Source organism: Pseudopipra pipra, chromosome 3 (assembly GCF_036250125.1).
Source record: "Pseudopipra pipra isolate bDixPip1 chromosome 3, bDixPip1.hap1, whole genome shotgun sequence".
Lineage (NCBI taxonomy): Eukaryota > Metazoa > Chordata > Aves > Passeriformes > Pipridae > Pseudopipra > Pseudopipra pipra.
This window is the reverse complement of record NC_087551.1, coordinates 48,610,184-48,622,724: the sequence shown is the minus strand read 5'-3', so window position 1 is coordinate 48,622,724 and position 12,541 is coordinate 48,610,184. Positions and strand designations below refer to the sequence as shown.

The 12,541-nt window shown below is 38.1% G+C and overlaps 1 protein-coding gene across 5 annotated transcripts in view; it reads right to left on the bottom strand.

Moving 5' to 3' along the window:
• UTRN (utrophin) overlaps positions 1 to 12,541 on the bottom strand; it is a 369,967-nt gene that overhangs the window by 202,738 nt on the left and 154,688 nt on the right. For 4 of the 5 annotated variants that reach the window (XM_064649024.1, XM_064649025.1, XM_064649023.1 and 1 more), the window contains 2 exons: positions 11,242 to 11,396; positions 5,818 to 6,007 (listed from right to left, as the gene is read on the bottom strand). In XM_064649024.1, coding sequence (XP_064505094.1) covers positions 5,818 to 6,007; positions 11,242 to 11,396 — 345 coding nt within the window. Of the gene's footprint in view, positions 1 to 1,156; positions 1,872 to 5,817; positions 6,008 to 11,241; positions 11,397 to 12,541 lie in introns of those variants that run through there. The other variant, XM_064649027.1, reaches the window with a different exon arrangement.

Below are 12,541 nucleotides of genomic sequence, written 5' to 3'. Positions count from 1 at the left end.
ATTTTTATATGAAAGTACATTTCAGATTGAAGCAAGTATGATGAGTTACAGTGGCTTTGCTTTCTCATCAGAACAAGACATGATCATGCACTTTGGTTCTCACAAACCTTGGATGCAAAACACAGATATTTTCATCAAAAAAAAACACAAGCAGTTTTAATATATTATAAGCAGTAAGAATAGAAAAACAAGTTAAAAGGCAGACAAACAGAATTTCTACTAGGATACATCAGTACACATACAGCTGAAGACCTCTCAAATTTTATAATTTTGCAAAGTTTCAAGACAGGATCGTTATATTAAAGTGTAATAATAATATCACAGTATGACCACAGAGGCATCAACACCGCAGCAGTATTAATCCATGGACTTTGCAGACCAGTTTGAAATTTATTTTATTTTTATTTTAATCTTGTGAGCAATCAAACTACTTTGAAAAGTGAATTTTACTAGGTATTCTAGATTATCACCACAGTACTAAAGTTCAGAACTACTGAACCTGTGAAAAAAACCAAAACATAAATACAGTCTTGCTGGAAGTAGAAACCACCGGCCACCAAAATAGGTACCATCAAAAATACCAGTAAGTGCTAGCCTATGTCAACATGCTTTTCCTCCAACTTTTCCTGATTTTTTTATTCCAAAAGAACTCTATAGGTGAAGTCAGAATTTAATGGCTGCATATTAGTCTGCTGAACTCATTCCTAATTAAAAGTTTCATAAATTTCAAAAGAAAAAAAACACTGGGCATGGAAAAACACAGCTATTGTACATAATGGCTAAACAGGAGTTAAAGTATCACATTTACCAAGAATTAACTAAGTCCCATGGAAAAGGAGAAGTGGTAGTAACTAAAAAAAAAAAAAAAAAAAACTGAATATAACAATTTCCTTCCAGACACTTACATGGTGGGCAAGAGAATACTTTTTTTTTTTTTTAAATATCACTCTGACAAACAGAAGGGTTTTGGTTGTTTTTTTTCTTTTATTGCATTCTTCAACAAAACACACACAGGAGCACGGCAGGCTTAAAAACACACTAGATAGCCTAGATACTTTTCACACTCATCCCATGCTTACTTTCTTTTCTTTTTATCTCGGAAAGACAACACAGTTAGCATTACACACACTCGAGATTTAGGGCTTACATTTCTTACCTTACAAAGCTTCTGGTAGCGGGGAGAAGAAACTGCCATCCTCTGTAAACGATGCAACAACACCACAACTTTCTGCAGAGAGGTTCTCACCACAGCCATCATTTTAAGTTTGCCACACTTCTGAAGACACCTCAGAATTTGCATTATAAATGAAGAGCAACTATCATTTCCTCCCGGTCACTGGACAATGATTTGCCAGCTTTCTGAGCATGCTCTCTTCCAGGACTGCTTTTGCAAGCTACAGGCTTTATACGTTTCAAAGGCAAAGGAGATTGATATAGCATAAGTTGGTCTCCAAAAATAACCCCACAAAACAAATGCAAAAAAATAACACCCTTCACAGGTTCTTCTAACCGGTACTGCTCAGCTCTGCTTTTACAGAGGGCAAATGAAGTTGAGCAGCCGAGCGTCTGCTACTGTTAAGGAGTGCACTAAATAGCCAGAAAAAGGTTATTAATTTAAGCCTGAAAGCTGCAGGAACAAAAAAAGAATTCCTTCAGGAAGACGGCTCCAGTGTATCACAACAGTTGTTCTTCTGTAGTAGCTGCTTTCTGTCAGCAGACTGAGCATTTGCTCCCTCACTCTGGAAAAGGATGCTCTCGTTCTCAGACTGAATGCAGCTCTGGCAGAGCTGTAGAGTGAGTGAATAACAGATTGTGTTATAAATCTTGAGAGAGGAGCACAGGGATACCTGCCCTAATTATATCAGCCATACATTAAAGAATAATAAATCACATAGGCGTTTCTCAAAACTAGATTACCCAATGCAAAAGGAAAAAAACACAGGGGGTAAAAAACCTCTTTGCTAGAGGTTTCTCTATGAAAACTCTCTTAAGGCTGATTTAGTAAAAGGGATCTCAAAGGATTATCACTTGCACCAGAAAGAACGAATGTTTTTCAGGAGCCATTTCCAATTAAATGTTTTCCTGAACGACTTCAGACAAGAAAGAACAGGGTTTTGACAAAGTAAAAGCATACAGTCACATTATCACCCCTTTCTCTAGTCGTCCTTGAATTTCAAAGAGCTAACATAATTTTGATGTTTTTCCCATGATAAAGCGGAATTATTTCTTATCAGAACCGCCAAGTATTCTGAGTTGGAAGGGACCCACAAGGATCTTTGAGTCCAACTCCTAAGTGAATAGTTTGTACCAGGGTCAAACCCACGACACTGCTGTTATTAGCAACATGCTCTAACCAACTGAGCTAATTTAAGCCATCTAAGGATGGCATCAGGACACTCAGGAGCATGGAAGTGTTTTGCTACTGGTGAGGCACCCACAATGCAACACAGCCAACACATAGTGTTGTGATATGTGGTGTGATGATATGGCAGTGTAACCAGAGCCATCTACTCCTTATTGCTTCCAAAGGTGCTAAGATGAATCTACTTTACACCTATATCAGAGGGGCTGCTGTAGCAAAGGTTCAGGGAGGCCATTATCAACACAGTAAGTGGTAAGACACCACAAGTCATATTATTTAATGTGCATATTGCCACATGAAGAGGTACGTACGCATTTCAAGCACACAGGGAGGCAACAGCTATCCTGACAAGTTCATATGACCCAAAATAATGCAGAGCTTAGTGCATTATACACTGGTCTGCCTCTTCTAAGGCACTTTCCTACCAATGTGATTGATGCAAGGTGCAGGTTCTGCATACAGGACATTTGAAAACTCTTCCCATCCAGTTCTGCTAAGACAACCTTTTCATTTTTAAGACTGAATCAATGTTTCTACCACTCCACAGGTAAACCCCGTTTACCTGTACTCTGTTTTGTTCTTGATCTGTCCAGCATCAATGACAACATCATTTTGAGGAAAGAGAGCCTTCATTCTCTTCTGCATATAAAAATCTTACCATCTGTATTCTCCACTTTGCCACACTTGCCTTCTTCCTCTCCACCACTCATTTGAACCATTCCCTTCTACATCATTGCTCCTGGCTTACATCTGCTCTTCCCTCCCACCACAAATCTGTTCCTTTAACCTAACAGCTCTAACCTACCATTATCATCTGATATCCTGTTACCAAACACCTTTTAAGAAAACCTATGAAGCAGCACAAGTCCAAAACCAACAAGGCATTCAGAAACGACTGTCCAAGAGCTCAAGGCTCTTCTGTATAAGATAGAACCCACAGTCCACATCTGCTTTTCTTCACTTCTGCTTTTGTCCTTCCCAGTTAATATACAAGTTTGAATCCAGCAGTGAGAAAAACTGCACACCACTAGTCATGTTGATTTTTATTTGCAATAAAACAAAACTTTCAAATTATTTCAAACACCTTCACATCTGTAGGCCCAGGACATCCCACATTGACCCAGGAACCCATCCGACTATTTCCTAGTTTAGTTTTGGCATCTTGCTTCAAATTAGGTTTTAACCTCTTTCATGCTAAACATTTTCCAATGCAGACTGGAATGTTTTGGCATTAACCTGAATGGAACCATTTAGATACTGAGATAATGAACGGACAAGACTTATGACACAATTATGGATTTTCTCCTTTTCAAAAATAAATTGCTACCAGACTCAAAGTTTGCATTATTTGCATAGTACTGTTGCTAGCCTTAGACACCACAATGGAAGGCAAAACAAGCCTTCAGTGCCCAGATGACTGATGTAGAGTGGCTTGAGCTGCCAGCAAACAAGTTAGCCCCAAAATGTAATGGAGGGAGTCCTCCCACGCATTCACAGATGCTGGTTTAACAGACGATCCTATTTTGAAAACGCATGACATGTAACAACAGCAACAACAACAAATTCATTATATTTTGTCTAGGTTCAGCACTTTTTACCTATAATTTATCACACCTTAAACTCATAGTAAAGTTTTACTTAATGCACAGGCCTCGGGGGCAGAGGCACCTTTACACAGAGCAGAGAAAGCCACAAGCCCTGCATTCTTCTTAAAACCATGTAAAAGAAACTTCTTTACATATTCAACAAAGCACCAAGAGAACAACCATTGTTATTTTATACCACTCAACATGGAAAGAACTTGCAAGGGAGTGGGCTTGATTTTTTAAGGTGCAGCAAGACATTAGAGCTTTGTTTTGTTTTCAGAAGTTCAACAAATATTTAAAAACAGAAACATTGATTTTGGAGTGTTTGCCATTTTCATGGTATGAATGTCTTCAGTGATATTTAAAGTAAGATTATTAAGATGGTAGGAGTCAAAGTTCATTTTGGAAAACACTATGCTATGATAGTCTGATGCTTTCTGGGGTAGCTAGAAAAAGCTTACAATATAATGTAAGGGCACGGCTAAGTTAAGTGATCATGCTTCATGTGCACAGTGTGTAGAAGCATAGAGTCACGGAAAAATATGGACAATACCAGGTAATGGGATGCTGAAAAGGAAGAGGCCATGTCCGAAGCATCTCTATCTACCTTCTCAATGATTATAAACCAGGACAACACGCACAGTCAAGAGCTGGATATGGACCTTCTCCACACAGCCAGAAGTCTTGCCCAACAGTTCTCCCCTATCACACAACACAACTCTGGCAATTTTAACCAGAATGCAGGACAACAAAGAATAGTAAACAATATTCCATATCCACAGCGCTTCACAGCTGCATAGAGCCAACAGAAAACCAACTAACCAACCAATAAAAAAAAAAAACAACAAGATATATTGGTTTTATCTTGGTGTGATTGACTACACAAAATGCATGGTAATGCAGAAATAAGTCTATTTACACACAACACTGCCTTCCGTTGGTAGCTTCCTGTGCCCCGTTTTAGGTCTTCCACCTCCACTACATTAGTAGTTGGGGGGACGGGTGCCAGTAGAAAGTATAATATTAATTTCTAGGTGTTGCCACTACAGACTAGTCTCAGCATTTCACCACATCTCTACAGATGAGTTACCTGACTGACAAGAATCATATAAACATTGGTGAGTGACATGCCATCTTCAACAGATCCAAGTTTCCACAATACATTGTGCTCTTCACTATGATTAATGAGAACAGCTTGCTATCAGATACTTCAAACAGTCTTGTTTCATTTAAATTCAGCTCAGATATGTTCGGATTAACAGCACTACTAAAAGCAAATCCTTTTTTCATTATAAACTGTTCAAACCCACTTAGATCACAGATGACATTACTCCAAACCCAGAGTGCAAGATTTAATAAGTGGTGTCAGACTCCTCAGTCATTTTTCTCAGGTTTCCAGTCTGTGGCCTGTACAAGAAGGAAAGCCAGCTGTGGAGCTGCTGGGCAGAAGGAGAGGGAGAGGAGTCAACCCAAGTACAACAACTTCTTGGATTGCTAGAAGAGCAAGAGGAAAGTGGCAGGCAGAAATAGGAGACAGTGCAGCCCAGGAGGGCTTTACTTGGAGGGAAGTAGATTAAACTGTTTGGTTGGACAATCCCACAACATGACTTGGTTTAATCAAGCATGCACTTTCTGAATACAGTCACCCTCCAAGGACGTTTAAGAGCCCTCAGTGCCACAGATGTACACAAAAATATGTGCTTCAAACCTTAGGAAGAAAAATCTGCTTCCTTCATATGTCTGACTTCTAAAATACTGTTTTTTAAACACCTTTCAACAGGCTGCTTTCCCTACCCTAGTACACAGCTTTCCTTTATAACACTTGCCATTGAAAAAAGGCATGAATAACAGCAGTATTTAGTTTCTTACCTGCATCTGCTTTCTGAGTTCCCTTATGCAGGCACTGTCCTGAGCAGTGTTCTCACGATGGGATGCATCTGCCAGAACATTAACTGTCGTCTCTGCCTCTTGAAGCCACTTGAGGAAGCTCTCCAGGTCCTTGTGTGAGGCCTGTAATGTCTTCAGCTCTGTCTCCAAGAAATTCTGCCTATCAACAGCTCTGAAAACAAGACAAGTGTCAGAATATTGCCCCATAACATACAGCATTATATACGTCATAACTAAACTACTGAAAGGAAATCTGAAAGATATCTCTAGTAATAAACTATATATCTGTACAGCTTGCTTTATTTCTATCACTGTTTCTCTGGTTATTATATCTATAGCTACCCACAGATGTTCTGGACTGGTTATACAAGTTGCAGACCTTTTTAAAAAGATGCAGAGCAAACTAAGTTATTCATTAAAAACCTAGATTTTCCTTTTAGAGTATTAACATCATGGACTTATGCTAACCCAAATGGTAGAAGTGTTATTCCCATGTGTGAAAAGTGTGAATGTTTTTCCCAACTACAAAAATCACATGGAATAGAAGCACTGAGAGTTTGGGGGATTTTTGTTTCCTCTTTTACAATGAGCAGAAACAGTCACATAAATTCTTAGAAGTGCTAAGGGATGAAAAGTCAAATACCTGGTTCTCTCTGCTAGAAGACAAGACTTTTGACACTGTCACTCAAATAGCATAATACACTGCCATCATAACAGTCAAGCCATGCTCAACATACTTGAATCTAAACAAAGACTGGCAGAATATAGTCCAAATTTTCGATCATCCAAAAGACTGTGTTGGTGCAAACACAAAAGTTTGTGTCTGTAAGGGGATTTTTCTAATATGTAATGAGATAATTTAAAATGTTTTAATTATATTGTTGATCAGCAACTTCAAAACGAGTTCCTAGAAAAAAAAAAATCACATTACACTTCTGCATAACAGTTGTTTCCTTGTCGTTGACATGAAACTGAGGGAAAACTATTATAGTCAGCAATTTTAAAGGTTCTGATTAGCAACATTAATTAAAGCATGACAAACTAAATTTCATCCATTTGAGGCTGTTATTCTGCAGCATTCTTTTTCCCAAAATTAAGACAAAAGAAACAAGCTTTCCCACACTAGCGCACTGTACAGAAACCCCTAACAGAGCTAACAGCTAGAATGCTGCTGCTAAATAAGCAGAAAGTTCAATTTCATTTTCACATCAAGCACGAACATTCCAGGGCTAAATTGATCTTTAATTTCAAGTAAGACAAGGCTGAAACACTCAGTATTTGATATTTCCATGTTTCTCCAGACAGGCCCAAACTTGTGTCTTCTGCCTCCTTCCATCTCCTTCAGCTTTCTTACCTCCTTGCCATGCTGTGGCAAAAGTATTGCTCAGCAGTATTAAGGAATCACTGTTCGGAACTGTGAATTTCAGAACTAGTTAAAATATTCCTTTTAGAAAAGAAGCTGTTGGTGTTTAGCACCATTCAGGATGACATATCAAAGAAGGTATCCTGGTTTACTAGCACATCAGAAAAGACAGATGCAAGGAAAAGCTGTTTTTCTTCAAGGACCATGAGAAAATCTCATGCAACCCCAATTCTGCCAGGCTTACATTCCTAAGTATTAGCATAACCAACTGAATTTTCTTGCAAAAAGACAGTGTTGCAACCTTTACTTTAAGAGCTTAAGTCTTAAGTCACCAAAATAAGACACTAAGAATCATTCCTGACCTCATGTTTGCCCAAGTTTTGCTACTAGCAAAAGACTAGGAAGCCTTCATTCTTGCTTCTCACTTGGAGCTCTGGAATGCTTCAGGCACTCTCAAGAAAAATAATAAATAGCATGCTAGAGATTACAAATATTTTGACAGATATTGCCTAGAAAAGATAACAAGCACGAGCTAAAAAATTAGAGCACACCAAGGAACTGTGAGAAAAACAAAGTAAAAGCAGTTATGAGCTCTAACTTCAAAACCCTCTCCCTCTGCAGGGTTTTTCTTCTCTAGCAGGGGGTTAAGGCCAAAGGTGGAAGAACAGGATTGATAACAGAAAGAACAGACTGGTGATAAAAGTGACCTTCAAAGAAAAAGAAAAGCCCCAAAGGATGAAACACTAAGTGACCCAGATCTCTAAGTTTAAGTACTGATGTACTAGATGGGAATTGAGACAACTGGAACTTCACGGATAATAACATCCATTGAAGAATATTGTCTTCAGCCTAAAGTTTTAATTTCTCAAACTTTCCGCTTGGTTGAACTTCAAGGAAAGAATGAAATCCTATTACAGTCCCATTACATATACATTGTCATGCATCTGAATTAAAGCTAAAAAACTATTCTTTCACTAAATACATACAGATTTAAAACTAATGTTCCAAGATTACATGTATGTCTTTAAAGAGGACATGTATAGCAGTAGCGAGCAACACTTTTACAGAGCAGATACAAATACTTTCACTGCCTTCCAGTAAAGGCCTCAAACATAAAATAAAAAACAGAATTCTGTGCTGCAGATCAACAACTACCCCATGCTATAAAAAGATGTCTCAGATTTTCAAATCATTCTAATACAATTGGAGCAGCCTCAAAAGATGGAGGGTCCTTTCAGAATGCAAGAAATAAATGTGAGAAGAAGCTGAAGAACTATTTTCAAATGCAGATAACTTAACACAGGGGTAGCAGAGAAAACCCTAAACAGATTCTATTAGCAAAGACAGTCCAAGAAAAAGAAAGTTGTAACTATTATTTAAGTTTTCATGGCTCTGTTTCAGGTTTCTGTTCCACCCAATTACTTTTTTCAGATTTAAACTAAAAATCTGCAATGCATACAAGTGTGTGATCAAAACAAATTCAGAAACTAACATCTGAGACAGAACAGCAAGTATAATCCATTACTAAGGCAGCACAAACACATAGAACGACTATAGTTTCACCTTAAAGTATAAAAATAGAACATAAATAGCCACTGGGCAAAGTATCCAATTTACACAATGTCAAGCTGGGGAGCTTCAATCTCTTAATGCCAACAGTTTTAAAATAAGCTCCTTCAACTTTACATGCCATGGCTACAGTCTTCCTGGTAACGTTCTTGTGCTATTCAGGACTGCAATTTTCCCAAGTGATGTTACTAAGGACCTCTTCCACAACCTCCAACTACGAGAACAAACTGTTTTTTTAAAGCATTATGCTATAAATAGAGATATGTTCTTATAGAAGCCATGTGTGCTCCACATATAACTTCTGTATGACCCAACATCTGCCACAATAAGTAAGCATTGTCACTATTATTTCTATTTCTTGCATTTAAAGCAAGTATAAAAGCCTTCATCCTCTTGAAAATATGCTTCCACTGCACATTCCCCCCTTTTAATTCTACTCAGATCTACTCCACACTCTGGCTACCCACTGGCTCTGAGAGTTCTCCTTTACATTCTGGCACTAGTTAAAAAACAAAGGAGACATTTACCTTCCCCAGGCTGCAGACTGCAAAACAGTAGCCATAGTGATAATTGAGGAGCTTCAGTTATACACAAAACACAATAGCTTATTATTCTAGACTTTAAGCAGATTCAAAAATAATTAGAGGCTTTCAGGCAGGAGCTCTTCTTTCTGGTCACCTTCTAGCCGAAACACTGCGAAGTCTGAATGTGAATGAAACTACTATAGAGTTGTAGTCTACTGTCAATACTAATCCAACAAGGAGTTGTTTTCCTTCACCTTCTAAATAACTAGGAAACAACTGGCCACATCCAAAACACAGCATAACAGAAACACCATTTTTCCGCAAAGAAGGGTGAAAAGACATTCTACTCTGCTTCCTTCATTACCTACTTACTCAGAATAGTCCTGAGGAGAACGACTTGGGAGTGTCTTGCTGGCAATGTGCACCTGCAGCCCAGAAAGCCAACCGTGTCCTAGGCTGCATCAAAAGGAGTGTGGCCAGTAGGTTGAGGAAAGTGATTCTGTCCCTCCAATCCATTCTTATGAGACCCCATCTGGAGTACTGCATCCAGCTCCTTCATAAGAAGGACATGGATCTGTTGAAACAGATCCAGAAGAGAGCCACAAAGATAATCTGAGGTCTTAAGCACCTCTCCTACGAAGACAAGTTGAGAGAGTTGGGGTTGTTCAGCCTGAAGAAGAGAAAGCTCTCAGAGGACCTTACAGCAGCCTTACGAACCTGAAAGGGGCCAACAGGAAAGATGGAGTAGGACTTTTACAAGGGTATGTAGGGATATGACAAGAAATAATGGCTCTAAACTCAACGGGGCAAGTTTAGATTAGATATTAGGAAAAAATTCTTTACTGTGAGACTGCTGGAGCACTGGCATAGGAGAAGCGGTGGATGCTCCATCTCAGGAAGTGTTCAAAGGCCAGGCTAGATGGGGCTATGAGCAACCTGGCCTAGTGGAAGGTGTGTCTGTCCATGGCAGGGGGGTTGGAACTGGATAAACTTTAAGGTCCCTTCCAACCCAAACCATTCTATGATTCCACAATTCTATAAAGTTCTACTCCTCTCACTCCTCAAGAGGTAACATGAACTTCAGTAGCTTTACTACCTAGGATTTTCATTCCTTTAACTGACATCCCATCCTTTTACAAGCACACAGACACATATACAGACTTTGACTATCATCTTCCCCATTCCCACATAAACAGGACCAGTTTTGTCCTCTGCCCCTCTAACCACAAAGCACATAGTCTTTTAAGCTGCAGAGCCAGACACTATTTTCAATGTCAATTGTCTATCAATATCAAATACTAAAAAGCATTTCTGCAGAGATTACATTACCTTGCATGAAAAATTTATGCATAGGAAAATACCTCATTTTCATTAAGACATATCTGCAGATGCATCTTAAATAGAGGATTAATAGAAAGAAGTTTCAACTAAGTTTTAGTTCTGACAGCTCGACTATTTTCTAGATGAGAGCGCTGGAAGCACCACGGTCAGGAACCCAAAGCGCAGTCCCATTCAGGGAAAGTGTCTATTAGATGAAAAGCCATAATGAATTAATGCATTGGAAGATCAAGCTGAATACTTACAGCCTTATTAAAAGAAAGGACAGCAACAAACTACAAATATATAGAGTATACATAATGAACAAGAGAGGAACTCTTCAAAAACACTTAGAGAATAATAGCCACAGGCAAACTTGAAACTAAACATGAGAAATACCTTCTTTTCCCTCTTAAAAAAAAAAAAAGTCACATAAATGGGAAGTCATACAGAAGTCTTCCATGGTGAACTGTGGGAATTTCAACCATCAAAAGACCTTGACTGTAATTGACTAATTATGCACAGTAGCACTAAATGCTTCGGCAGAGCAGAAAAGAAACTGCAATATACATGTATACACTGAATGAAAATTTAAGACACAAACTGCTACGCAGAGTGAAACACTGTAATTACCTTTGGTTCAGATTAACCCAACAAGCGTTCATTTGGTCAGTGGTTTCCTTCACTTTCCTTGAGTCATCATCACGATACTCTCGAAGTAATTTATTAGAAAGATCATTGAATGCTGCTACCGTGATGTCACCTCTATGCAAATCCTGTACTAAAAGCTAAAAAGATATTCCAGAATGAGACAGATAAAAATAAAAATCATAGTATTTTTCGTATTATCCATTTTATCATATTGTAAGCCTCTTGGGTTTGCCTTTTTTTTTTTTAAGCAAAATGGGCATATTTTTCATCTTTAAGAAAAATCTTAAAGAGAAAATCTACAGATATTAAGTGTCCTGATAATGAACTAATCAAAACACAAATAGGTGGGGAGAAGTTATATTTGCCAGAATTGCCAAAGGTTAGAAAAATCTTCTTCTATATTTTACTGGCAACAGAAATAAAAACATTTTCATATTTTGTGTAGCATGAATAAATTTATATTATGATAAGTGGCACCTAAAAGTGGCGTAAATGAAATGTGCAGCATTTGATTTCATTCTTTTATGTTTTTTCTTTTTGTTTTAAGTTAAGAAAACCCATTAAATGTGTTTGGTTATTGTGGCAGGATACTTATAATGTGCCTTGACTTGACATTATGATGAATCCAAGATTATTTCTAACTGAAAAAAATATTTGCATGTAAATGTCCAGTTGCATCTTTTGGCCTCTGTACTATATGTTTGGGCATGGGCCTGCTTTCACTTAGGAAAGCAAATCACACCTAATAGTTCTTTCCTAATGCCCTGTTCAGGTAAAGATAGAAAATGAAAAACACTCAACTTCATTGTTTACTGTAAGAGTTATGGATTGGTAAGGAATTCTCACAATACCCTTTTCCTCTTTCCACACCCAGCTGCACCCCTTCCTGAATGTGTCTACACATACACATATACACATATGCTTTTTTAAACTTTATTATAGCTCTGTTTTAAATACTGCACTAATAAGAGCCTCTCCTTGCTGATTTGTTTCTTTAGTTCTCATACTGTGCTACCCTTGCCTGCCCTTTTTCTGAGAGCCACCAGGACAAAGGATACTAGATTTACGGATTTATCACAGCATGTTTGCTGTGATATAAAAAGCATTAAAGATTGTATGGGATCAAAAAAAAAAAAAAAAGAATGGCACCCATGAGAAGCAAAATTCAGGATGACTTTAAATAGCAGATTTACTAAACTACTGTTAACAGATTTCTATGAAGTAAATTCTGTGGCTGTATCATTAAACTTTAATTGGTCTAGGGTTCAAGCTTTTTGCATAA